Below are 26,663 nucleotides of genomic sequence, written 5' to 3'. Positions count from 1 at the left end.
GAAGTCTGTGTTTGAGTCTAAGATCAGACATTACCGACCGATTGGTGGGAGGGATGGGCTTCGTTTTTGCTTGCTTGCTTGCCTGCTGACTCCCGCAACGGTGCACATATAGCTTAGCTTGGTCTCAAAGGGAGTTTAAGGCTGGCGCTTCTCTTGCCTGCACAAACCAACAACCATATAATAATCATATTTTCTCAGCTGAGAAAATAAAAACATAAAAGAAAACGCTTAAAATGACAAAAAAAAAATACATAACTGAAATGGTATAACCTTATAAACATAATTAATAAATTACGCATTTTTATGAATTTATGAAAATATATAAGATGTCGTTAGTAACTTCTATTTTATTGAAAAAATAAATAATAAATTAATCAAATTTATTTCTAAATGAACGAATTAATCGTAAAAAAAAAAAAAAAATGTAGGCAGCTGATAAATTCATGCATAGTTCGTGTTCAAATAAAAATTGAACAAACTAAGCTTGAACATTCAATACTCAAGTCAGTTTCAATGGATTTCAACATCTGCCAACACACCACCTTCTTTAATAACCCAAATTTCATTACGATTCTATGAAATGCAGAGGACATTAATTCTTGACAGCTACGTGTAACAGCCTGCCACTCCAATAACCCAAATTTCTCTTGAAAGAACTGTCTGATAAGTGAAGCTTTCAATTGACTCCAAATATGCAAAGATTTAATTGTATCGAGCCGCTTCCGAATACATTCTTAAAGTGGGTGGGTTGATAGATTTCAACTTCCAAAAAGCTGGCGTTTTTGCTAATTCACTCAAATCTGTCAAACTTAATTGCACAAATCCACCTGCTTATTGCTTGAATGGGAAGCCTGGTTTGTAACTTTGTATGCCATCGATCCATGCTTGTATAAAAAAGCCAGTTTGGTAACACAGTTTTTCCGACGAGATAGCTAAAAAAAAATAATCTGGAAATAAGAGAGACTAGGGAATGATGTCTAGTGTAAATCCACATCCAAGGAATGCCATGATAAAAATCATGAATGGATTGTGTACTATTGGCAGTAACATGATTATTCATAGGTTAACATTGAGGATATCAGATTTTTACTACAAATAGCGTTCGATGGAGATATAATCAACAGGGTTCTAAGCAACAGTTCCTAATGCATCCTCATCCTTGCTTAACTCAAAAGAGTACAAATTAGAAGGTTGAAGAACATTATCATCACTCGACTAAAATTTGTTACCGCATCTGCAAATTGTCTTTTGAGAATATGATAACAGAACCAGAGAGGACCAATCTATCCATCAGTCAGCTTTATTTGTCTTACTCCAAGAATAAGATATTCCATTAATCAGTATGGTTTTGTCAGTCCAAAACTGATTTGGCAGATGATATGACTTATTCATCAGTTTTTGGACGCTTTGAGGGTTGGGAACTAGTTTCACAAGCATCTGGCTCAAAATTCTGAGGAGCCTCTGCTACAGTTGCCTTTTGCTTCACACCCAGCTCCCGCGAGGTTTCATCCAACCCAGAGTTGGCATTGACTGGATCATACACTATATTACCATGGTCTACCGGGGAGGCTTCCGGTTCACTTTTGGCAGGGGAAACTGGAACATCCAAAGATGGGGCAGGAGAGTTCTCCAGAGTGGATGCTGATGCCTTCAGCTTGTCAATACCAGACTTGCATTGCTTCTCAAACATCATTTGGAGGTACTTTCCTTGTTCTTCGATTCGCAACTGTAGATTTCTTTGAATCTGCTCATAGATCAAAGATAGTATTACACCATAATTACAGATACAGCAACCCAGCAAGAGAGTATGAAATGTGAAAAAGGGCAGAGTCTTGATACACATGTTCACACACTTGGACAGCCTGAAATATTTGAAGCATAACATTATGTTTTACCAAGTCACAAGCACACTGTTATGTTTTGCCAATGATTTAACAAGCATAATAATCAAGCCATTAAAACTATAGCATCAAGCAGTAAAAATTCTCAACTCGATAGTGAACTGAAACCAAATGTCTAAAAAACCTATTTAGCCCCAATGCTTCCATGTTCAAGTAAATCAGCATCACCCAGTTCCAACATTAAACATTCACGCTGATAAAAGGTGGAAGAAATCGATCTTCCATCCCTCCCATCACCCAGAGTCAACAATAAACCCTATGAATCATGTTGATAGTAGTAGGAAAAGTATTTCTTACCCAGTGGGATCCCAAAATGTTTGAGATGGATTGCGGTTTAGGTTCCATTTAGTTCCAATTGGAACATTGACTAGTTCTTTTGGAGTATAAAACTTGAAAAGGTTTGGGCTTTCAACGGGTTTACAAATGGTATCAAAGCCCATCCTCAACCAATAGTGAATTGGTTATAATATCCAAACTGAGTATAGATGCGAGGTGAGTTGAATACCATACTGTCTGAGAAGGAGAAATTCTTTTGTTTTACAGCGATTCCAATGGACACCAATTGTAACCTTGACTAATTGTTTTAGAATATAAGCCTAAATGTGACTTGGACTTTTCTTAGGTGGTTACTTTCTGTATACATGTAATAGAAAAGAGATAGACATAGAAGAAATGTACATGTAACACACACACACACACACACACACGGAATGCATCAAAGCCAAGAAAGCTTTCATGCCCAAACCCATGTTAATCACAACCAAGAGTTAGAATAGCTGGGTAAGGTTTCTCATATCATATTGCTTATTTCACTGTTTGATGGAGGTCTGCAATGACAGAGTAAAGCTGACCTAACCAGATTTCCAATAAAGTGAAAGGAAATTCCTTTCTCCAAAAGGAATTCATACCTCAAGTTGTTCATGAAGCCTCTTCTGAACTTCCATCTGCAATCTCAGAGCTTCAGTAATCTCAATACCCCTGTTATCCAAACAAAATGGATTTCACAGGAAAAAAAATATATCCATCATGATAAATCAGCAAATAATACGAGAGATCATAAGCTGCAGCATGCATGAACTTGAATTATCTAAAACTAGGCTTACTGGATCATCATTTAGAAAAGTGTTTCTAGCCTATAATCTTAACCCATTTGGCTTCTGCTTTTCTCTTGTTCTTTTGGTAAGGCCGGTACCCTGCTTTAGGTAGTTTGATCTACCATCACTTTTGGAAGAGCATGGGAATTGTAAATGGCTGGAAACAGTGACAGCACAATACATGTTCAAGGGGCTAAAGTTGCAATAAAATTTATATGCAAAATTCTGGTCTTGCAGGCTTCAGTCTTTAAAAATGCCACAGCTGGCTGGTAAAATTGGACTAACAACCTTCCCCCTCCATGGATACTAGAGTTGCTGAAGAAAATGCACAAGAGCTTATTGATTATACAACTTAAAGCAGACTGTGAATTTGCACGAAATGTTTATCTAATTATAAGAACAGTACTAATAGAATTCGTAAAAAGATTTGGAGCCCAAACAATTTAAGTCCGCCCAATTCATAAAACGGAGGTATTTATGCTTTTCTCTTTTGGTAAAATTATTGTAAAAAGTTCCTATAAAAGTGGATTTTCCAAGCTATACCATTGCAGTATCCCATATAATGAGAAACTTCCTAACACAGTTTCCTTGTACTTATAAAAAAGAGGCCAAAGTCAAGTCATCCATCTGGAAACAGGATAAGCAATACATAGTGACCCATTGTGTACAGAACATGTCGCAATAAACTCCACAAACAGGAAAAGATGATGTACTTCTGAAACAATAGGAATTCTCCAGGTGTTAGCAATTAGTTGACTTACGTTTTCAGGTCAAGAGACGACAACTCTTCAAATGGAGTCAATTTCTTCTCGGAGGATCCTGCAAATTGAATTCAACAACCTTAAATTCTTTTGATCTAACTTGTATATAAAAAAAAATCAACATCTCTATGCCAAGTCGAAGCTCTGTGAAGAGGAACCGCTAAGCCAAGACAGATTAGAAAGAAACTGTTTCTAGTTCATGATAGATCAAAGGGACTGCTTTCATTGAGTGAAGTCAACATCTGCTACTCACAGAAAATAAACGGAGAGAGGAACCTTTTAATATCCAAGGGGAAAAGCAATGGAGAAACCAACCTTTGATTGTGATTATGGCTTAGATAATTCAATTTAGCTGCAATATCAGTGAAAAATTGTTCATATGATGTTATCTGATCATAACAACTAAAGAGGAAATGGAGGAGTATTAGTTATGTGGGATAGAAGGACGGTGGAGAAAATGGAGGAGTACATCAGGGAGTATTTAGTGGCATACTCCTTTAAGAGTGTAGAAGACAAATTTATGTGGCCTTTGCTGGTATCTATGGGCCGAACTTAGACAGCAAGAGAAGACTTCTATGGGATGAGTTGTTGGAGTACATAGCTGGTGGGACCTACCATAGTGCATAGGTGGCAACTTTAATGTCATACGATTCCCAAGTGAATGCTTAGGAGAAGGTAGGTTGCGGCCAGCAATGATGGAATTCTTGGAGTGTATTTTCGATTTGGGATTGGTGGATGTTCCTCTCATGGGCGGAGCATAAACCTGGTCTAACAACCAAACATGGTCTAGATTGGACAAATTCCTGGTCTCCTCGGAGTGGGAAACTCATTATCCAGAGCTATGTCAGAAGAGGCTTCATCGCCTGTGTTTTGATCATTTTCCTATCTTGCTGGATTGTGAAGACACTTAAGGAGGGAGGAAGTATTTTAAATTCGAAAATATGTGGCTTAAAACTGATGGTTTTGTAGATAGGGTCAGACACTAGTGGTTCTCATATCAGTTCCAAGGCACTCTTAGTTTTGTTTTTGCGGGCAAACTGAAAGCTTTGAAAAAAGACTTAAAGTTTTGGAATGCTCAATCCTTTGGTGACATAGGCGACTGTAAGAAGTCTATGCTGGAGGAGCTACAGGAGGTAGAGAGGGTACAAGAGGGTCGAGCTCTCTCTCTAGATGAAGTCTCTTGGAAGACAGAGTTAATTTCAGAACTAGAGCGAGTTACCTCATTGGAGGAGATATCATGGTGGTAAAAATCACGTGGTTTGTCGAAAAGAAGGAGATCGAAGCAGAAGTTCTTCCATAGAGTGGTAACTTCTCATAGGAGAACTAATACCATTGAGAGGCTAAATATAAATGGTGTGGTATGCACGGAGGCCCCTATGATTAAAGAGCACATTGCTGGTTTTTCCAAACATTTGCTTATAGAACAGGTGGGGTGGAGGCCAAAGCTTGATGGACTAGCATTTGAGTCCATCGAGCAGTAGCATGTTTCTTGGTTGGAGAGGCCCTTTGAGGAACAGGTTCACGGTTGGTGAGGGGGATGGTCAAAGACAAAGCACCTGGTCCAGACGGTTTTTCTATGAGATTCTTTCAGTCATGTTGGGATGTGGTGAAGGAGGATCTAATGAAAGTGTTTCAGGAATTTTTTTCGGTTGGGAAATTTGAGAAAAGCCTCAATGCCACTTTTATTGCGCTTATTCCCAAGAAGATTAAGGCATCAGAGGTAAAGGATTATCGACCCATTAGTCTTGTGAATGGGGTGTACAAGATCATCTCTAAGGTGCTTGCAAACCGTTTAAGGGGGGAGATATTCGTGCGGATTCTTATGAAACCCCAAAATGCATTTGTAAGAGGTAGACAAATTTTGGACTCGGTTCTCATTGCCAATGAATACATCGATAGTAGATTAAAATCTGGGAATCGGCAGATCTTATGCAAGTTGGATATGGAGAAGGCCTATCACGTCAATTGGAGTTTCCTACTTTACTTGCTAGGGAGGTGTGGATTTGGAGAGAGATGGTGATCGTGGATCCGGTGGTGCATATCCACGGCGAAGTTCTCAGTTTAGGTGAATGATAGTCTGTTTGGAGCCTTTTTAACAGCTCTCGGGGTCTAAGATAAGGGGATCTTTTGTCTCCACTCCTTTTTGTCATAGTCATGGAGGTGCTTAGTAGAATGATTTCTGCCTTGGTTAACAGTGGCTTTGTGGCTGGTTTTTCAGATTGTGACATTAATAGGGGTACCCTTAACATTCTCATTTGTTGTTTGCAAATGATACTCTGATTTTTTGTGAGATAGAACAAAACCAAATTCAAGCATTGAGAGCACTTCTACTCTATTTTGAAGTTGTATCCGGCTTGAAAGTGAACTTAGCCAAGTCAAAATTAATTTCAATCGGTAATGCTCGCAACATTCGGCGGTTGGCTAGTTCTCTTGGATGTAAAGTTTCCTCTCTTCCTATGAGTTACCTCGGACTTCCTTTGGGGGCTGCTTCAAGGGCTATATCATCTGGAATACAGTAATTGAAAAGATTGAACGTAGATTGGCAGGTTGGAAGAGATTGTATTTGTTGAAAGGCGGATGAGTCACCTTAATCAAAAGCACTTTGTCAAATCTACCACCAACTTATTTCTTATCATTATTCCCAATTCCAACAAGTGTGGCAACTCGTATTGAGAAACTTCATCGTGATTTCCTTTAGAGTGGCTTAGGGAATGAATTCAAATTCCATTTGGTGAAATGGAATAAGGCATGCTCCTCAATCTCATCTTGGTGGGCTGGGCATTAGAAACTTGAGGGTTTTCAATCAGGCCCTTCTTGGGAAATGGTTGTGGTGATACAATATGGAACCGGAAGCTTTATGGAAGTTGGTAATTGATTCCAAGTATGGAGGCTTATGGGGGAGGTGGAGCACTAGGGAGGTACATGGGGGGTGTGGAATGGGAGTTTGGAAGCATATTAGAAGAGGGTGGTGGACTTGTGCTAGGAGATGGCCCTAGAATTAAATTTTGGTACGACTTATGGTGTGGAGATAATGCACTTAAGGATTCTTTCCCTTCGGTTTTCAAGATTGCAAGTGAGAAGGAAGCTTTGGTGGCTGATCTCATGGGGATAACTGGTGACCCAGTCAAATGGAATGTGAGCTTTACCACGGCGGCCCAAGATTGGGAAATTGACAACTTTAAAGATTTCTTTAGTCTCTTGTACTCCATGAAATCGAGCGCTCGAGGATTTGATATGTTGTGGTGGGTACCTGTAGGAAATGTATATTCTCGGTTCACTCTTCTATCAGTCACTCACACAATTACAAAACAATCACTTTGCATGGAGAAGGATTTGGAGACACAAGGCGCCCCCCAAAGCGGCGTTCTTTGCTTGGGCAGCTTCCTCGAGTAAGATTTTGACAATAGATAATTTATAGGAAGATGTATTCAGATGATTAGAGCTAGCTTGGGTTATGTCTGCCACTGTGATTGAGCTTCTAGCTAGTTGGACAAATCAAGGCGGTGTTCCACAAATCACAGCTGTGTGGAAGATGGTTCTTGTTTGGAAGAGCTTAGATTACTTTTTGTTAGAACCTTATTTTCATGGGTCAAAGCAGTTGGTTTCAACAGCCTTGATTTTCATGATTTTCTTGGTTCTATTTCTTCTTCCTAGATAGATGTCACCTCTTGTATACCATCTTGTATACTTGGACTACGCCTATTCTTATTAATACAATTGTTTACTTATAAAAAAACAACTAAAGAGAGAGAATGTCATAAGATTCTGGGGACAATTCTTAAGCCTGCATTGTCTCCAGCTATAAAGCACACAAGACTCGGCTAATAATAAATTTCATAATTCTCAAGACGATAACAAGTGTCCCATTTTATATTTGGGACAGCCAATAATGTCAAAACTTGTTTCCCTCTCTCTTTTCTTTCACATCATGCAAACCCTTAACCTGCCTACTCCAAAAGAATCTCCTCCTTCTAGAGAATTAGGAGATGTTTGGGAAATGAGATGAGATGAGAAATCAGTAAATAGTAGTGAAATGATTTGTGAATAGTAGTAAAATGGTTTAAGTTATGATGTTTTATGGGGTTTTGGAAAATGAGAGAGAAAAAGTTGAATAAAAATGTTATAAAGTTATTGTTAGAATATAATTTCTTAATATTATATTTGTTTTGGGATTTGACAAAGTTAAATTGTTTTTTGTATTGTGTTTGAAAGTTTGGGAAAGTTGTAATGATTAATTTGAAAAAGTTGTAATATTAGCTTGAAAATGTTTGTGTTTGAGTGATGTTTGAGAAGGAAATGAGATGGAACGAGATGAGATGAAAAACATTACCAAACATCCCCTTATATTTCCATGAAAACATAAACAGGGGCCACAATATATGCTAAACATCCCACCCGTCCTCTTCCCAGAAAATATAACATTCAATCGGAAAGGAGCCAATGCAGTAAGGTATATAACATTCCACCCACATTCTTCCCAGCAAAGGAAAACTTCAAATAGAAAGGAACAGATACATTTAGGTAAATGAAAGTAGCAGGAATATAACAAAAAATAAAAATAAAAAGGAAACATATGCAGGCACGCATGCACACATATGCACATGCAAGTATGCCCACACAGATGTATACATGTTACATACCTTCTGATGAATCTGGTCGGTATCTGGCTGTCCTATATTTCTGCAGTTCATGGAACAAGATCTGCAGTTAAAACTAAACACACATACAACATACACTCAAATTATTTCAGTAAGAAGCTAATCTCACAGCAAAAGGAACAAGGACTCGTTTGGGGTTGCATTAGGGATATTAAAAAGTGCTTAAATAATCTAAAAAACTCTTTAATGATAAAATTAGATTGTTTGAGTGTTACATATTAAAGTACTTTATAATCTCAAATAAGCTAAAAAGTACGTTTGTTTGAGAAGAAGTATCATTTTGATGTTTTTCTTTAAACGTGATTTTCCGGATAATGAGGAACATAGTTCCAATTTTAAAAAAGACTATCAATGGGTGAAAATACCCATACAACTTTTAGATAATTACAGCTTTGCCCTTTGATCTTATCACACGCACAACACTACAACTTTCAAATGACCTTTTATGTCATTTCTATCTCAAAAAGCCATTTTTTATATTGTTTCCAAACAAATGTAACATGCTTGAAAGTGCTTTAGACATATGGTTACCAAAAAGTAAATAATTTTTTAATGGTAGAGCTTATTAGTTAAGCTCAACAACTATAAGCCTTAAGTTAAAAGCTACATTACTCACCGTAATCCCAAACATGCACTAAAACATAATACCTGCAAATGGCTTTTCACATGATAGATAGTCAATCCTTCAACTTTCATGAGCTTCAGCACACCCTTTGGAGTAGCACCTGTAAAATGAGAATAACAAATCAACTAAAGCAAAAGTTACTTAAATTTAGGCCATGACTATGGTGAGGACATGAGAGTTGCGTACTTTCACTACCACCAAGTTTATTGACAGCCTCCACGAAGGCTTCATGAAGTTCTGGTGTCCAGCGCATGCGTGGCTTGGATGGGGCACTATTTGCTGAGGAAGAAGGGGTAGCAATAGGAAGAATTTCTCCAGATGGAGCAGAAAGCTGCATATGAACTTCAGACTGATATGGTTGAGAATTTGGAGATGAATTGGACACCTGGTATGCAATCTAAAGAAACAAGACCAAAATTAATTATGCTAGAAAGTACCTATTTTACCCATAGACTTTTTTTATAAGTACTTATGGATGAAAATTAATGACCACATCTCATGAAGATCCAACCTTTGGTTCCAAATCCATAACACTGGTGTCACCAAGAAGCTCAGTCCAATTAGAAGTCAAAGCATCATCATCAGTGATTAGCTGGTCCGCCCATTTACTAAATTCCTCAGATGCTATGGAAACATTACAACTACTGCTGCCTGCCTGACCATTCTCAATAGAGGTATTTACAGGAAAATCAAGAAAACTCGGAAGTGGATCAGTATGCCAGAAATTAGTGTTTTCTTTGGCATAATGACTTGATGTTGTAGATTGAAGAGATCCGGAATGAGAATTATGTGCTAATGGCAGAGATGCTCCATTAGTTGATGACTGAGAAATGAAAGGAGAGTTTCTTGAATGCTTTTCATGGGGTGAAAGAGATGAGTAATGAAGATCTGATGAAAGTCCAGGGGATGATGAAAACATGTGACCAACTAGTCCACTATTAGAGGGTAAATGACCTGCATGGGTGGGAGGCCTTGTCACAAGTTCTCTTTCAATGGAAACCTGTTGCGAGTCTGGCAACTTGGGAAATGTCTCTTTCAAAGGGGCTGGAAGGACTGGAAATGATGACGACAGTGCTCCAGACATCCCCATGTTACTAAGCCGCTTTGCACCTGATCTCTGAATTGATAAAGCAGGCCGTGCCTCCATTTCGTCCTAAAATTAAATGTAAGAAGAATGTGTTAGTAATTTACAATTACTCTCAGCTTATTTTGTGTGGCCCACCCTGTTATGGTAATACTCACCTACTAATAACCCACAGAAAGCACCCTGGATGCTTGTTCTTGACAACCACACCAAGGAAAATTTCATCAATTTTTACATAAGCAAAAAAGAAGTACTATATCAATGTAAGCTACAAATCAAAAGGAGACAAACCATAATAATAGTTTTATTGGTGAAGAAGATGAGAAGCTTTCCAGAAACCTAATAAAGGCTGGTGGCAGATAAAATATATAGACTCACATTAACAATAAGCTCTAGCCCAATGGTTGAGCTCATTGCCCTTGTGTGTGAGGTCTTGGGTTCAAAACACCATATAGACCTTTTAAAAACTTATATATATATATATATATATATATATATAGACTCACATACATACATACATGGGACCAGCCCCTTGAAACTATAAATGGGTGGAGAATTGATTATCATACACCTCATTGTCTCATTTGAAAAATATATTGGGTATGAACTCTGGTCAGATCCTGGCACTCACGAATGTTCTAGGGCAGACTTCACCAACCATGTTTTATGACCTTCAGTTGTTGTCACTGGAGAGTACCCTGCTGAACAGCTCCTAACGCAAGACCTTCAACAAGAAACATGTCATAACAAATCCCATTTCCAAGTCACCAGCATATAGTAGGAATCCAAGCTTGCCAAACTATGATACCTAGGACATAACAAACAATCCAGGCAAAGATGCCTAAGCTTTGTCACCATTAGCTTCACTTGTTTGAGTGAAGGATCAGATTTCAGATTTACAAGTCCTTGAGCCGTTAAAATGCAAAATAGCAAAATAAAAAAATTACCAAAGGTTGAAGTCTCCTCTATGAATGAGATTAAATCTCCCAAAGAAACCTGCCTCTCAAAATCAATACTTCAATTTCATAAATTACTGTTTGATTGAAATCTGAGACTGATAGAAGTCACTTGCAAACAGCTACAGACATCTTTCAGATTCCCATTGGACTTTCTGGCACCCAATATGTAACAATCATCTTCAGTACTAGCCCTAAACACTAAAAAAAAACGGAAGAATAATTGAGAAAATACTTTTTTTAACACTCCATTTCCAAAGAATTAGCAGAACGTAATCTAGATTTTTCAATGCCATTTCCAAAATATCCTTTTTCTCAAACACCAAGCCACTTCCCAGGTAGCGCTGATCAGCCATCAGTCAGGGTCAGTGTCCAATGAAGCATTTCCAACTCAGCCTAATGGAGGCCCACCCAATGTTAACATTCAGATTTATTCTCAGTTCTGGCCCCAAGAGGTGGATACTGCCACCTTGCTTGGGCTTTGAACACCCCGTCGCCACATAATTTTCGATTCTAGGCCATCTTGTTTGCTACATGAGTGAGTCCTGGCCATGGGGAAGGAGGCCCCATTTGTTTCATGACATCCATAGATTCATTTCAAAAGCCAAGAATGTCAGAGCAATTAGCCGCCCAAAATACCTCTTTCCTCATTGCTTTCTCATTCAATCGGGTCTCATTAAAGCTTTAATATGCTTTTACATCCTGTTCACTAACACTAAACTAAGAGCAAAAGCAAATGATGTCATTACTTCCCAACCATATCTGACCAGAAGTTCACATTAAGGATAATTGTTAAAGCACTAGTACAAAAAAAAAAAACTGAGGATACCCCCGTAATGTCAACAAAGACACCCTAATTCATAAATTTGTGGTTAGCCAAACATAATATCTAGTCAAATATTCAACCCCTAGCGGTTGGCTCAAGTGGTAAAGGCCTTGGTCTTGGTGGTATGCTCCCTCCAAGTCTAAGGTTCGAGTTCTCTTGAGTGCCAACAATTTCTAACTTTCTAGGGGCATCAGATTAGGGGAACTTCTCCTTGAATTAACTGAGGTGCACTTGCCGAGGGCCTGTTGACCCTCGGGATTAGTCGGGATTTTGTTCTCGGATACCCAGTGCCAATAAAAAAAAATAAATCCACCTCACCCAGAGTCAATTCTTAACTATATCATACACAAATACATATGGGTTCCACTAAGTAAAAGCTTTCACATTTACTTCATATAGGACCACACTCTAGCTCTATCACAAGCTACCATTAAGACACTTCCCTAAAAACCCAACAAAAGAGTGGTAACTAGCTCCATAATCAAAAACAATAGCACACGAGTAACGAATCCACCAAAAAAAGCCACGTAAGCCATCGTGAAAGTCAATCCCATTTCCAAACAGAAGTAACAAAACATTATCCACCAAAAAACCGCCAACATCAAATACAAATGAAAATGAACGATCAAACTCACCCCCAATACAGATTGAAAAACAACAAAAACTGAATCAAACCCCAAACGGTTATCCCAAACTGCACGGAAAAAGCGAACATGACCTTCAAATTTTATCAAAAGAACGCAAATTGAACGAAATTATCAAGCGGGTATTTACCGAATTCTTACCTAAAACCTCATAAGAAGCTCAGGAATTCGGAGCTTAAAAGGCTTAGAATGGATTCAAAGAAAAGAATTTGGGCTCAGGTCAATGGAGACTACGCTGAATACAAAGGCGAGTGTTTTGGATACCGTCACCGGCGTGCCCAAGGAAGTGAACGGTGGGTGACGAGTGCGCTTCGCCCCTCTTTGTGGCCACTTTGCATTGTAAGGAACAGTGGAATCTCCACGCGCCTTAATATCGCGTGTGAAATACTGTACGGGAAAGTGCAGCTAATTTGCTGTGGGGCCTACACTTGGAGGTACGTGATTGGTAAGTGGAGTAAAATATCCGCAAGGGTGCACGTGGAGCTTAGGACTTGCCGTTTGTATTATGATATTATTTATTCTCCTGATTTAAAAAAGTAATGCCGTCTTTTTTCCCCCTGAAAATCTAAAATGTGATTTTATGGCCAGTAAAGAGGTGACACGTAAGTACTTCTCAAATGTTAATGTGGAGATGCATACAGGGTCATCTTCCTGAACGACTCTTTTTTCCGATTGAGTTTCATTCGAAATCGATTTCCTCTCTCTCCTTCGGTAATTCCTCCCGAACGACTCTCCCTCTCTCTCCGTCCTTTGCGATGCCGAGGTTACTCTCATCATCTTCTCCAATAGAGGAAAGTTGTACTGTTTGGTATACACTACTTTAAGTTTCTTTACAATAAGTCGGAAGATGTGATTCAAGTTTCAAGTGTTTCAGAAAAAGATTGATCAAACTTCAAGTGTTTTTTTTTTTTTTTCCCTTAAACGGCTTTAAGGCTTTTCATAAATTTTTTTCCTTCCTTTTCCACTCATTTTTCTCCGAGAACCAAACAGAGAGAAGCTGAAATCTAGAATAGATATTTCTATTTCCGTTTTGCAATTTCTTAACCACATCCAAGTTATTAATAAACCATTTGTCTGCCCTTTATTTACAGAACCTCTCTCTCTCTGTGGGATTTTTCATATCAGGTGTTTTCATGATCAGGAATCAGGTCATGAGAGGAAGCAGAGGTTTTCTCTTTCGACAAAGAGAGTGAGAGAGCAGAGAGAGAGAGAGAAGGAGGGGAGAATCGAGAGGCAGAGACAGTGAGGGAGGACGCAAATCTCCTGTTTACGCGGAGTGTAATTTGGTATGTGTTCGCTTACGTGTCAGCTTCTTACTGGTCTCTGATATTCTCACTTTATAGAGTCATGCCAGAAGTTATTCTTGTCAAATTGGGGGTCTCATTCAATCATTTATTACTCAAAATATGTATTAATTAAGATTTCCACTTTACCAAAAAATAAAAATAAAACCTTTTCCACTAAGTATGAACGACTGCATTGTTATATAAACTAGGCCGGCAACCCGTCCATGTTTTTGGACCGACCCGACCCGATCTGCATATTGACGATTCCTAGTTGGGTTCTATTTATTTATTTATTTAAATTTGGGTTTGAGCTTTGGGTGTGTATTGACTCGCCTTCAAGTATCGACATTTTTTAGGCAAACAAGCACTTGTATTTGCTTTTCACTAGTGTTGAAGAAAAGCTTATACCCATAATCGAATACTTCGAAAATATCAGGATTTCACACGGAGACGCGATATTAATCGGAGATTCCCACAGCATACAATTATTGAAAAGGAAAAAAGAAACAAGCTTTATTATTGTTAAACGGCATCAAGATAAAATGTTCAAATTAAGCATGTTTCACAAAAAGTTTATATAAAACTTGTCTATTTAAAATTTGTATCTAACATTATTCATATATTAATAATATGAAAGAGTTCTCCAAAAAAAATATTCCTTTTTTCATAATCTCAACTGATTTTAATTTTTTGGTGATGTTTCCAGCTTTAATAATTAGGATATATATGAGAGTTTGATTTTAAATTCTTATGTTTTAGTTATATAGATGATATGAGATAAAAGTTGAAAAATTATTATTGAAATATAATTTTTGAATATAATTTTTATTTTAAAATTAAAAAAAATGAAATTATTTATTATATTTTATTAAAATTTAAAAAAATTATAATAATTATATGAGAATATATAATTTGAACTTTAACCATACCAAACGCGGAAATGGGAATATAGAACACAATATATACCCACGCAAAGTGAACATGGATATGTTGGAGAAAAGAAGTACAACTATCTATCTATCTAGATTGGACAAACAAATCACTTTGGATATGAGAATATATATATATATATATATATATATATATATATCAGAGATTCCAACAATATTGCTAGAATATCATGTACGTACAAATATTACTTATTATAAGTCTAAGTCCGATCGAATATGTTCTAACCAATCACTATGGTATCTCCAACTCACCATTTGATAAGATTAGACTCCTTTATTGCATTTTTCTTTTCTTGTTTAAAAAAAAAAAAAAAGCTTTTTCTTGTCCAATAAATATCAGGCTTCGTTTGTATTTACAGTCCATTTCAACTCATCTCACTACTATTCATTATTATTCAGTAATTTTAACTCATAAATCTTATTACTATTCACAACTCATCTCAATTCATCTTTAAATCCAAACGACACCTTGTCGAGCAAAGTCTCTAAAGAGGACCATCGGCTTCTTCTCTGCCAAACAATAAATTAACGTACCGTTAATCTCATAAATATATCTCAGAAGTTCTCAAATGCATGTCGTTTTCCACTAACATCGTATATATAGCCTAGCTTGCATTAATTATAATTACCCAAAACAATGTTTCTAATTGTAGTAAGGTACCGTACGTGGGTAAAAGTCGATGCATCCATGAACAAATTGCGCGAAAAGACAGACGTAGCTAGTGAGGGACCTCTTCAATCTCCGCCCTCTCAGAGTCTGCTTTGTTCATGATGACATGTATTTCTTGATAATACTCGGCGTATGCCTTCTTGGGACACAACATCGAATCCCTTAATGTTGTTTAATTAGCTCAACATGGATCCTCCAACAGTGGACGTACATTTCCCATTTTTGGTTCAAAATGTCCAATCTGTAGTCACTAAGCCATGCCGGGGCGGGGCGGATGGGGGGCAGGCCCCCGCTGTCCATCCCTAATTAAAAAAATATTTTTATGTAAATTTCATATCTAACTACTTTTTTTTAAAAAAAAAATAACGAAACTTATATTCTAAAACTGCAAATATCATTTTTATGAAATTATTTTGCTCGGCTTCCTAACATGTTTCCAATGGGTTCTGGCTGTGTTGTTTTTGGTCGACAAGAATGATATGCCAGTGGACAGTGGACGACCCCCAAAGAAACAATTTAGAGATGCCAAACAGAGTCATGATTTTCTGATCTCAAGGAAAATTGGACTTATAGAACCATACATAAATAAAAATCTCCCATCTAGGCCATTGTAAACATGTGAAATGCTTCGTAGAAGCAAATCCAAACACTTACACCAGATGCCATTTAATTAAGTGGTAAAAGTCTCATTAAGGGAATATAATAAACTTGACATCAAGTTCTTCTTTCATAGGGGTAAGAAAACTCTCTCTGTCTCTCTTCCTGCAAATAATTTGCGATGGAAAAAAGAAACTGAGAAATTGGAAAATACATGTGCAACTGGGACAATATCTGAATCCACTCTCTCTGGTCATTTCGGTTACAGGCAGATGTACTTGATAGAAAAAGAAAGAAAGTTCATAGCTTCTACATTCCAAAGCAGATAACTGCAATGGACATTCAGATATTGAATTTCACAAACATTCCTATAAATTAGAAGAGACTGCAAATTTGTGAAACTTGCGCGGCTATAATAATAACCCACAAACCTTGTGTATCTTTTTCACAAATCACCTCTCCTCTGGAGAATAAACCATAACAAATCTAACAAAAATATATAGATTATTTTAAAAAGGAAAACAAAAATCAATGGGAACCATGATGTGAGAGAGAGTCATTGAAGAAACCATCATCAAAGTTCAGAGTATAGCTTCGAAGATCATAGCTGTACTTTGCCTTGCTCCTTCGCCAACCGAAATTTTGCTTCCACAGTGACTTAAACTTCCGAACCGACTGCCACAAGAGACATGATCCACGGTAACAATCCAACAGTGCTCTTCTTTTGAAACTTACAAGTGTGACTGCAGACCCAGCACTCGAATTTTGCTTCCTTAACTTCAAGAATTCGAGCCTCCTCAAGCTAGAGATGCTTGATTTTTTCATTGTAGCTCCTTTCCCACCAACAGCTGTGTATTGTTGACAGGAAAGCTTGTAGCTGGAAGCAATGAGGCACCAAGATTAACAAAAGAAAACATGAATATTGCTGCTTTTTCTAGTGTCAGTTTTCAGTGGTAGGTATCACATGTTACTTGTGCTCTCCCATTTGGGAGAGATTAGAATCATTACCATCAACCGTCCATCTGACTCGGCTTTCCTTCAATGGTCAGAATGGTCCTAACTTGTAGACTTGTTGAAGACTAGCATCTAGTGATGTAACGTCATTAGTATTGATTGAGCACTTTTCAGAATGGATGACCTTCCACAAAGTTGCTACCACTTGTTCTCTGTGACTTTCCTTCCATTTTACTCAAAATATTTGATTCTTTCCTAGAAGTGTCACTGAAACAAAAGTAGGATGAGGTCTTCTCTCACGTAAAATATTCACACTGTCCATACCAACATGCCTGAGAACTGCCTGCAACATATTCATCAAAGTTTAAACTGATAAAGCTTTTTCATTGCAAGTTTGATCACACTATTTTTATAGAAAATGCCCACAAGAACTATGACAATCGCAAGTTTGGGGGGAGGCACGGAAAAAGAGAGTAAGAAAGCGGTCAGACGATACTTTGATATGGATAATAATTTTAGATACGAATTAAAAGCAAATATTATGCCAAAGAAGATATTAGTTTTAACAAATACAAACAGACCACAATCTTCCACCAAATTGTAATTCCCACTAAGACAAAATCCTATGATGGTCCATAAAACAGGCATCTGTTATACCTACCAAAGATGGAGCAATGGTGGCAAATCACTACTGTACATGAACAGAATCTGAGGCCTGAGGGGAGTAATACATTAGAATCAGTAAATAGGCTTCCAGTTTGACATGCAGAAATCTTGGTTCAGAATTCCAACCACTTGGGAAAAAATATTAGAATGATTTGAACAAGGGATCAAAGCAAAACATATAAAATGTATCAAATTGCTCATATTCCTAATATCTTTAAGAAATTCGAGTTAGACATACCAGAAGTTCCCTGGCATTTCTAGAGACTCTTTTCCTTCTGCACTATCACACCCAGAAACACCCTACTACACTCTCACATTTGATTACAAGTGCAAAAATCTATTTTCGGTTTTGAAGTTGTTTTCTTTTACAAAACATTTAGCATCTACCAGAGGAAAGTCAGCTCCAACTGGAAATTTGAGCTCTGTAAAGAATTTGCTTGAAAAAAGGTAAGCAAAAAGACTCCCGATTGAGTAGTACTCAGAAAAACAATTCTAACATTCCATGCTCAAGTAGGAAACGACAGCCATACTAAAGTGTGTAGAATACAGGTTCTTACAATAAACTAGCCAACTATCAAGCACTACCGGCACCATGCAGTAGATGAGAGCCACAAACATGAAAGATGTAGAGGCACCAAATTCTCTCAGCAAGTTCACCTGAGAATATTAGCAGAAAGGTGGAATCCAGCTTAGGCCATCTCATCTAACTTCTTGTAAATAGTTTTAGCAATAAATGCTTTTTTTTTTAATTGCTAAAACTTGAACATAGAGCCATCTATGCCACCAAGGCATGTAGCATAGCGAACCCCATAAAAAGCTTATAAGAACGAGAGTAAGAGAAAATATCATATGCATAATTCATGCTGCATGTCTGACCAACATAACATCCAGAGTCTGTCACGTCTACTGGTGTGATTAAATAGTTCCTACACATGCTGAAAAAGCTAATGCCAATTTCTATTGTTTGTTATTATCTTACATGAATGAAACATATAATGCACAAATAAGCAATTAATGCCATTCTTCCTATAGATTACAATATAAAGTACTTAAGGATTCTATGTACATTAGACCCATTGACCAAAACTACAAGTGGACAATCCTATCCAATGCAGTTCGCAGAATATATCCACTATTTTATTGCACAGGGCTCTAGTATAGTGGAGTATGATAAAAACGATGGGTAAGATACAACCAAGGTTATCGAGAGTCAATGTCAAGTCTAAGTTCTCATAGATGCGAGTAAAAGATGGGTGGGTAAAGCAATTATTGGGAGACAGAAGGTGGAAGTGTCCACGAGTGCTAAGAGTCATCAGTTCTACTTGTTATAACTATAATAACGTCTAGAGAAGTCTACAGCTACAAAGAGATTTCACAAAAGCAAAATTATAAACTGATGTGGCTTCACGTGATACGTTAGATCTACTTTACAGTAAAAATAACTTTACAATCTGATTTGCTACATCAAGCAACGTCAATTTGTGAATTTACTTTTGTGAAATCACTGTAGCTAAAGCATTTCTCTATGTCAATGACCAAATATTAATCAAATGTTGAGGTGTTATAGACAAAGTTTTGAATACCGTTTTGGTGACCGTTTTGGTTAAGGCACTGGAATGAAATATTTCGGTATCGGTACCATTTCGGGATAGTCTTTATATAATAAATTAATTATATATGTATAAATTATATTTCAAAATAACATCAATACAAGTCTTAAAAAGTTAAAACACATATTTATAAAACTCAATAATACTTCTAAATTCTCAATCCAACTATTTAAAAAAAAAATTACTCATCTTCATCACGAAAAATGAAGTAGGGATTTGATTTTCAGTCTTCGAGAAAAGGGGATTAAAAAAAGTTAAGAAAATAGTCTTCAGATGTAAGAATTGGAGTGAAAATTATGAAAAAAGTCATAATTTTTACATTAATTAAAAAAATAACGCACCAGTACGACCGGTATTTGACCCGGTACGAAACACATACATTTTTCTGTACCAGTCACTATGCCGATACAGTAAATACCAGCCGTTACGGTATGAAATTTAAAACATTGGTTATAGATATTCATTATGAGATCCCAATAACTCTAAGGCTCCATTTGGATACAGAAACGGTTTCATCTCATCTCATCTCATTATTACAACTTTTTCAAATTTTCATACAAAATATAATAAACAATTCAACTTTTTTAAATCTCAAAACAATAATAATATTAAAAAATAATATTCTAACAATATTTTATTCAACTTTCAACTTTCAACTTTCATTTAAAACCATCTCATTTCATCTCACTATCCAAATGGAGATGAGAAGAGGACAATGTCAAATAATCATACATCTGCCTATCATTATGGCATCCTACATAATCATACATCTGCTGGCTATCACTATCACAATGTCAAATACCCAACCATTAAATCACATGTCGAGATGTTCAATCTATAGTTATTCATTACAATGTTCCTATACTACTACAAATGTATAGAGGACACCCACATGGCTCTGTATGCACAGCAGTAGAAGAAAAAAGAAAAGGTGGATATTGTCAATTGAATATACTTACAATTTTTGTGTTCCTTCATATCTTGAGTACAATTGCAGTATCTACAAAACAGAACAAATGCAAATGGCTAATGGAAATGGAACTATTATTACACAAGGAGTAAATTTATAGAAACAAATTACACTGGAGAAAGAAGACTGAAAAACACAAAACCTTATCGCAGAAAAATCTCCTTTGAATTGAATCTCCATTTCAGTCATATACAACCTTAATAAGGGTGACCTGCAACAGTAGTTATTAACATCTTCAAATGCAAAGCCAGTAAATTGAACTAGAATGTTTGAACAACATCTTTACGAGCTGATTTAGGGGTATCTGAATTCCATGGAACTGATGTTAACTCTCCAATATGGAGATATCACTAACTATTACGTCTGCTGCAAAAACTGCTTTAAGGCACCTCTAGACATGGACCACATGGTGGAAGTCTCTCTTTCCAATTCAATTAATGACCCCACCCAGAAAGGAAAGAAAAGAAAAAACTGATAGAAATTTCATCTTGTATGCACACGTTACATAGAAGAATCATTGGACTACCAGGTTGGAATTGCAGCTGCTGCAAGGGCAGGGGATAGTTTCCATAATTGATGTTGTTGACTGCCCAACTGTCCAGTCAGGTACTCGAGAATGCCACTTTCCTAGTTTAAACCATAGAAATTAACCATAAATAATAATGTAAAAGGTGGCCATAATGGACAATAACAATAACAATAACAACAATAATAATAATAATAGTAACAATAAACGAGTATGTATATGCAAAGAATGTTGAGTTAGAAGCTGGATCAGAACAGCATTTACTTGCAAGAAGAGAAGAACAGCAAACGAATAGATGTAGATCATGAAAAATCTGGATTCAGAAGTGCCTATATTTTGCTCTGGCAAAACTACCTTATTCATTGTACAATGCACCGCTTTCATGTCAAAACCGGCAAACTATTTAGGAGTTTGATCCAGCAGAAAAAGAATCCCGTTTGCACTTAATACAACAAACAGTTTTCACATCAAACTAGATAACCAACATATAACAAAAAAGATTATTGTGTATATACAAATGACAAGGGAAGAAATAAATTTGATACCCCTTAAATGACATATATCAAAGGAAAGAAAATTTCTCAATAGTTTTAATATGTGGTACAGTGGGGTACACATCTGTTCGGCACAGAACAGTGGCCTTCTCTTTTCCTTGATAAGTTGATGATTAGCTGGCATCTTCGCATATGTGGAGCCAATTGAGCTCCAGGTGGATGTAGGTTCTACAACAACTCCTGCTGCAGTTAAAAAGGGCATATGCAAATACAGCCCAATATTAACATGAGGTGACTGACACCTGTCGTATGCAAAAAGAGCAGCCATGCAGGCCTACTGAAGCAGCAGAGGCAACTCTCGACCAGCACATTGTGTAGATTTGTGCAAAAAACTCACAAATTCAGGCCCCAAAACCTCAGGACATTTGTACCGCCACAAGCAGGGCAGTGTGACCTTAGGGCTTGCCCTAATCCAGGCAAGAATAAAGCAATAGGGACTGCCCTTTGACACTTCCCCCATTCAGGCCTTCACCTCTAGTGAGCATAAGCAAAGGTGACACCATTTTTCCTAGCGCAGGCACTGTTGCCAAGACATTAGACCCAGCTGACACGGACTATTTGCCAATCAAAGGCCCTAGGATTCGTTTTCAATTGAGAATCTGTACTTCAATATGAATATATCTATGAAGCCACTCTATCTAAGAAGTCCTTACCACTTATCACAAAAAAAAAAAAAAAAAAATCTAAAAAGTCCTTATAAAATGTCAACAAAATTGCTACCCACATTCATTGCCTCCCGAAGTAACAAGTAAGCTAATGTGCCTGTAACAATGAATCCCCAGAAATAACTGGGTTACTTTTTAACCTCAATATTTTAATAGTATATGATTTCCCAAAATTGGAAACTTAGAAGAGAAAGAATTGAAATTAAGCATTAGTTTTGTTCAGCATGTGTTCTCAGATCACCATCAAAGGAGAGACAAGAAGGTGAAATATGACATCTACCTCAAAGGAATTTATTCCTAAAAGTAAAAGCCACCCTTTATTATGAGAATTGAAATTGCAAAATGCAACAAGAGTTCATGTAAAATGAAACAAGAAGATTGAAATTTATTATGAAGTTCATGTACGTTGCTAGGAACGTTTCTAGATAAGAATCAGTATCCTAAAGGGGAAGGTATTTTATTAAAACATGCATATTTATATCATTGTGAATTTTAATAGAAAATCTAAGTATAACAGATACCTTTGAGTTCGTTGTTTGCTCTCTAGTATTAAGAGTTTGGGATCTTCCCATAACTAAGCGGCACACCTGATGATATTGCTCTGAGATAGTAAGCGAAAAATAAGAAACGGACATGAAATGTTCAATTAGACAGTTCCACCTGCTTGCAATGCATCCAAGTAACAAGAGCTCCTGTCTCAAGAAAAAAAAAATGCCTAGATAATTTAGGTAATCACTACCAGGAAAATAAACGCTTAAAGGTTAGATCTGTGTCTAAGTCTTGAAGAGAATTATCTATATAAAAATGACCCTAATCAAGCTGGAACAAGCAGAGAGCATCAGTCCCACGAGAAACACAAAAACAGTACTAATTGATCAATCTGGCACACATGTGAGAGCGAGCTGTGATACCTCAAAAAAGAAGGAAGAAAAACTGTTTTGCAGTCTGATGCACTGAAAAGAACTTACAGCTACAAGACAAGACTTGACTACTCAAAACCATGGCCAGTGTGAACATTGTTAAACTAAACCCATACCTTTTCTTAATGGTAAAGTAAATTTCCAAACCCCTTTAACTTCTATACCAATTCCTAGATCACAAAATCCATTACAAGCAATAGCATCAAACATAAAGGGGGAGCTCTCTCTCCTAATAAATAAAATGAAGATAGTTTGTACCATAACTTACTATTTTGATCACCTAACACACAAGGGGTGGGAACCAGTAGAACGGTGAAAGTTTCCAATCTCTTAACAAAAAAACCTAATTGTGTTGCCTCAAAAACTAAAATAGGGTGCACTTTTACCCAAATGAACTTGAGTAATTCTGCACAACCGCTAGGCTAGGTGTCTCAAATTTTCAAGCAATGTGAGAAGCATATCAGCGTCCCATATTTCAATTATGTCTGTAGGTGGCATCTGAGCCTCATTTCTAGATTGCATCTGTTCTTCTCAACCATGCAATAAATTACATAATTGTGAATCCCTTTAGCTTTTCTGATACCGCTACATAGAAGCAATACATATATGTGATTAAATTGATGGGGAAAAAAATCAAAACTACAGCAAATATTCATTGAACTGTATAAAACATATTACTGTAACTCAATGCAGGAATTTAATCGACTTACAATTGTTTCACTAAAATCATTATCACTTCTTTCGGCTGAAATATTCAGCCCTTGAAAAACTTTCATCCACTGGTCCTTAGGACCACAGAATATCAGGCTAGCACCGGAGACTAATCTAAGAGTTCTTTTATCAATGAAATATGAGAGATTCCTTGATTTCCAGTGGTTCCATGTGATTAAATCCAGCAATAACTCTACATTCCTGAATAAAAAGTCAAATGTATATCACTCAGGCCTTTCCAGTAAAGAGGTTAAATATAAAACTTATCAGGTCAATCTGACGCCATATTCATGAAAAAAAGTAAAAAGAAAAAAAAAAGCACATTATAAGCATATTCATGAAAAAAGTAAAAAGAAAAAAAAATCATTTTATAAGACAAGTCTATTAGCACACAAAAAAAAAAAAAAATCATTCTAGGACTCTTGAAAGTCTCAAGAAATAGAATTAGCCCTTTGTACTAATATAGGAACTGGAAAGGCCAATTCTTTTTAAGCATTGAGTGAGTCTCTCAACAATTGTAGAATAAGTGCAAGTTAAGGTTGCTCCCTAGTGTTATGTGGTCATCAATATCAACCAAATACTGAGTGAAGGTTGCTCTATAGCCAGCAGTTAGTTCCCAGACACCCGGTATCAATAAATATACTGAGTTAAACTGATAACAAGGGAGGTCCATGAGCTCCCATGTGAATCAAGGGGATTAACATTCTTAGAAAATGAAACATACATACAACGGAAACAAACATCACATTCTGAATTCTGCACTAACTATGCTACCGGTGTCTTTTCTTGAGTCCAACTAGGTATTCTGATGCAACAACCATGAAACAGGTAAAGTAGCCCTAACTGCATAGATAGTTGTTAACAACTCAATCCAGAAAACTCCTGACTGTGTATTGGGATTACCCAGCCAAATTAAGATCCAATATATGAGAAAACATTTTTTTATTGGTAAACAAGAAATATCTGAGAAAACATTTACCAATTAATAAACTCCCAAGTAATTCTGACTCCTGATTACATCTTAATATTTTTCTTTTCTCACATTGGGAGGATGGGAGGGAGTGGGAGGGGAATAATCAAGGTACAACAAAAGTATTAAACAAGATAGATTTAACTTCAGGCATTGTCTTAAACACTTCTTTATTTCTTCAAAATAGAAGCTCTAAACAACCAAGAGAGAAGGTGGTCATTTTAAGAATTTCTTTGATGAGTAATAGAAAAATGGCTTAAGGACTAAACAGAATTTTCAGAATTGAAAAAAAAAAGGAACTTTTTTCTTCATCTTCCGTTGTAAAAAGTAAAAGAAGCAACTTACATTGGAGCTTTTTCTTCACTTAGTCGTTCATTGAGTAAGTTATTGTCCGATAGGCTTCTTCGTCTGATGGCATTTGAGAGAATATCTAAGCCTGTCTCAACTGTTGATATGCAAGACACAGCACATCGCCTCTTCAAGATCTCTTGAACAGCATACTTTGTAAAATCCTTAATTGGAGCAATATCTGGAGATGAAAGAACTAAATCCTTCATGAAACCCTTTCTATCGGGTGCTGGAATTAGTGATGTCTTCTGCAGAGTCAACTTGTTCAGATATGCATCTAGGCAATTATTCTCTGTTCCAGATAGCTGATCAAGCTCCATCTCAATTGTTGCAGTCAGAAAGGCTCTGAGATGTGCATCACTCAAAGGTAGAACATGGATAAGATGTTCTAACACAAATCGTTGTGCATTCGCAAGAGTAGCAGATGATAGATGTGCAAGACCCTGTTCTTATGTACCGAAGAAATCACATTGTCACATGGAATCAATTAATTTTAAAATCAAGTTATATAAACCGAAGTTACCGAATATTATCCACTACCTGGGGGAAAGAGGCGCTGGAAGTCAGTTCAGAAAGAGTTTTGTCAAGTTCCTTCACCGACTCCTGATAAACATCCGAGCTGCTAAAATGGCTGAATACCTAGAAATTATTTCATTTTGATTAAGAACATTTTTTACAAGTTTTTTCTTTTTTTAAAAAAATGTTGTTATACTGCCCAGCAAAAAAGTAAAGGACTTCGGCGCATATCCTTATATAAATAAAAACAAAACCAAATATGAAGTTCAATTAGAAAAGAGAGAGAACGTGTGAACACTATATGATAAACTCATTTCAATCAAATAAAAATTAAGTGCATCCACATGATCAACGCAACAAACAAAGTACACGACAAAAAAAATAGAAATCCACAGCAAGTATCCCATCAGCGTGAAACTATTAAGGTTTTATAAGATCACGAGAGCATTGTATGCAGAGGAAAACTCTCACGGGTATACCCTCGACAATTGAATTATTCTTGAAGAAAGTCACAAAGTAAAGGAATATCTTTTATCCCCCTCAGACTCGTGGAAATTCATAGAACGGCATAAATACAAACGCAGATAAAAAATAATAACCAAGTAAATAGGGTGCGATTGGAAGTCTTGCCACCAACATCGAAACCGTCCTGATAGTATGTTCCTACAATTCCTAGAAGCGAAGTTAAATTTTAAGATTCTCTCTTTTACTCAATTGCAGAATTTAGTGGAACTACTACTATCAGAAAAATTGGGAAAGCAAATATTAGATAGAAGTTAATCAAATAAAAAATAAACAATAACGTGAATTACTTTTTTCCCATCAAATCGGAAGTGCTAGAAAACCCAGAAGGCCCCCTCATATATATCTAATAATCAAATCTCAATGCTTATAGAATCTTCCCATAAAAAAGAAAATGCGTTGGAGAATCCTAACAATATCCCACGGAACCAGTAATCTAATAACATAAACCCAGACACGCACACAGAGGTTACTTACATTTTCAAAGAAGCGGCCCCACTGGAAGGCTTTCTTGATGTTTTGAGGATCCCAGTGGGCAATAAGACCAGAGGACTGGTACCCAGATGCCAGAATAAGTATATCCACAAACCCTTTTGTCAGTTTCACAAGTTCGTCCAAGGATATGTCCGGGTAGTTCCACCCCATCTTCTTCTAAGTTAGCTGAATAGCTCAAGTCCCA

The 26,663-nt window shown here is 36.8% G+C and overlaps 2 protein-coding genes across 6 annotated transcripts; both read right to left on the bottom strand.

Annotated features, from left to right (window-relative positions):
• Positions 1-976: 976 nt before the first annotated feature.
• LOC109010727 (protein PHOSPHATE STARVATION RESPONSE 1-like) lies at positions 977-12,896 on the bottom strand. 4 transcript variants are annotated; one of them, XM_018991638.2, is made up of 9 exons: positions 12,691-12,896; positions 12,541-12,599; positions 9,551-10,192; positions 9,226-9,436; positions 9,063-9,139; positions 8,397-8,436; positions 3,757-3,814; positions 2,810-2,879; positions 977-1,744 (listed from the first exon to the last, which is right to left on the bottom strand). In XM_018991638.2, the coding sequence occupies exons 3-9, from the start codon at positions 10,184-10,186 to the stop codon at positions 1,385-1,387; spliced, it is 1,452 nt and encodes a 483-aa protein (XP_018847183.1). In that variant the 5' UTR covers positions 10,187-10,192; positions 12,541-12,599; positions 12,691-12,896; the 3' UTR covers positions 977-1,384. The 4 variants fall into 4 exon arrangements, with proteins under 4 accessions (XP_018847183.1, XP_018847177.1, XP_018847180.1 ...); XM_018991632.2 differs by lacking the exon at positions 12,541-12,599 and adding an exon at positions 10,755-10,847; XM_018991635.2 differs by lacking the exon at positions 12,541-12,599 and adding an exon at positions 10,282-10,319.
• A 4,311-nt stretch (positions 12,897-17,207) lies between these two features.
• LOC109010736 lies at positions 17,208-26,653 on the bottom strand. 2 transcript variants are annotated; one of them, XM_035694699.1, is made up of 10 exons: positions 26,462-26,653; positions 25,487-25,585; positions 24,944-25,389; positions 23,628-23,829; positions 22,519-22,689; positions 20,779-20,879; positions 20,395-20,463; positions 20,242-20,282; positions 18,230-18,329; positions 17,208-17,349 (listed from the first exon to the last, which is right to left on the bottom strand). In XM_035694699.1, the coding sequence occupies exons 1-9, from the start codon at positions 26,627-26,629 to the stop codon at positions 18,247-18,249; spliced, it is 1,380 nt and encodes a 459-aa protein (XP_035550592.1). In that variant the 5' UTR covers positions 26,630-26,653; the 3' UTR covers positions 17,208-17,349; positions 18,230-18,246. The 2 variants fall into 2 exon arrangements, with proteins under 2 accessions (XP_035550592.1, XP_035550593.1); XM_035694700.1 differs by having other exon boundaries at positions 17,208-17,345.
• Between the last annotated feature and the right edge of the window lie 10 nt (positions 26,654-26,663).

The sequence above is a fragment of the Juglans regia genome, chromosome 10 (genome assembly GCF_001411555.2).
Source record: "Juglans regia cultivar Chandler chromosome 10, Walnut 2.0, whole genome shotgun sequence".
In the NCBI taxonomy this organism is placed as follows: Eukaryota; Viridiplantae; Streptophyta; class Magnoliopsida; order Fagales; family Juglandaceae; genus Juglans; species Juglans regia.
Note: the sequence above shows the minus strand (reverse complement) of the source record. Positions and strands in the feature narration are given on the sequence as shown.

Coding starts and splice junctions, on each gene's coding strand:
- LOC109010727 (XM_018991632.2), bottom strand. CDS start 10,784: ATGGTTGGTGAAGTCTGCCCTAGAACATTC. Junction 3,815..8,396: donor CCGACCAGATTCATCAGAAG/GTATGTAACATG, acceptor TTCAATTTGCAG/GATCCTCCGAGAAGAAATTG. Junction 1,745..2,809: donor GGCTTCATGAACAACTTGAG/GTATGAATTCCT, acceptor ATCTATGAGCAG/ATTCAAAGAAATCTACAGTT.
- LOC109010736 (XM_035694699.1), bottom strand. CDS start 26,629: ATGGGGTGGAACTACCCGGACATATCCTTGGACGAACTTGTGAAACTG. Junction 23,830..24,943: donor AGTGAAGAAAAAGCTCCAAT/GTAAGTTGCTTC, acceptor CTTTTTATTCAG/GAATGTAGAGTTATTGCTGG. Junction 20,880..22,518: donor AGCAAACAACGAACTCAAAG/GTATCTGTTATA, acceptor GGTTTAAACTAG/GAAAGTGGCATTCTCGAGTA.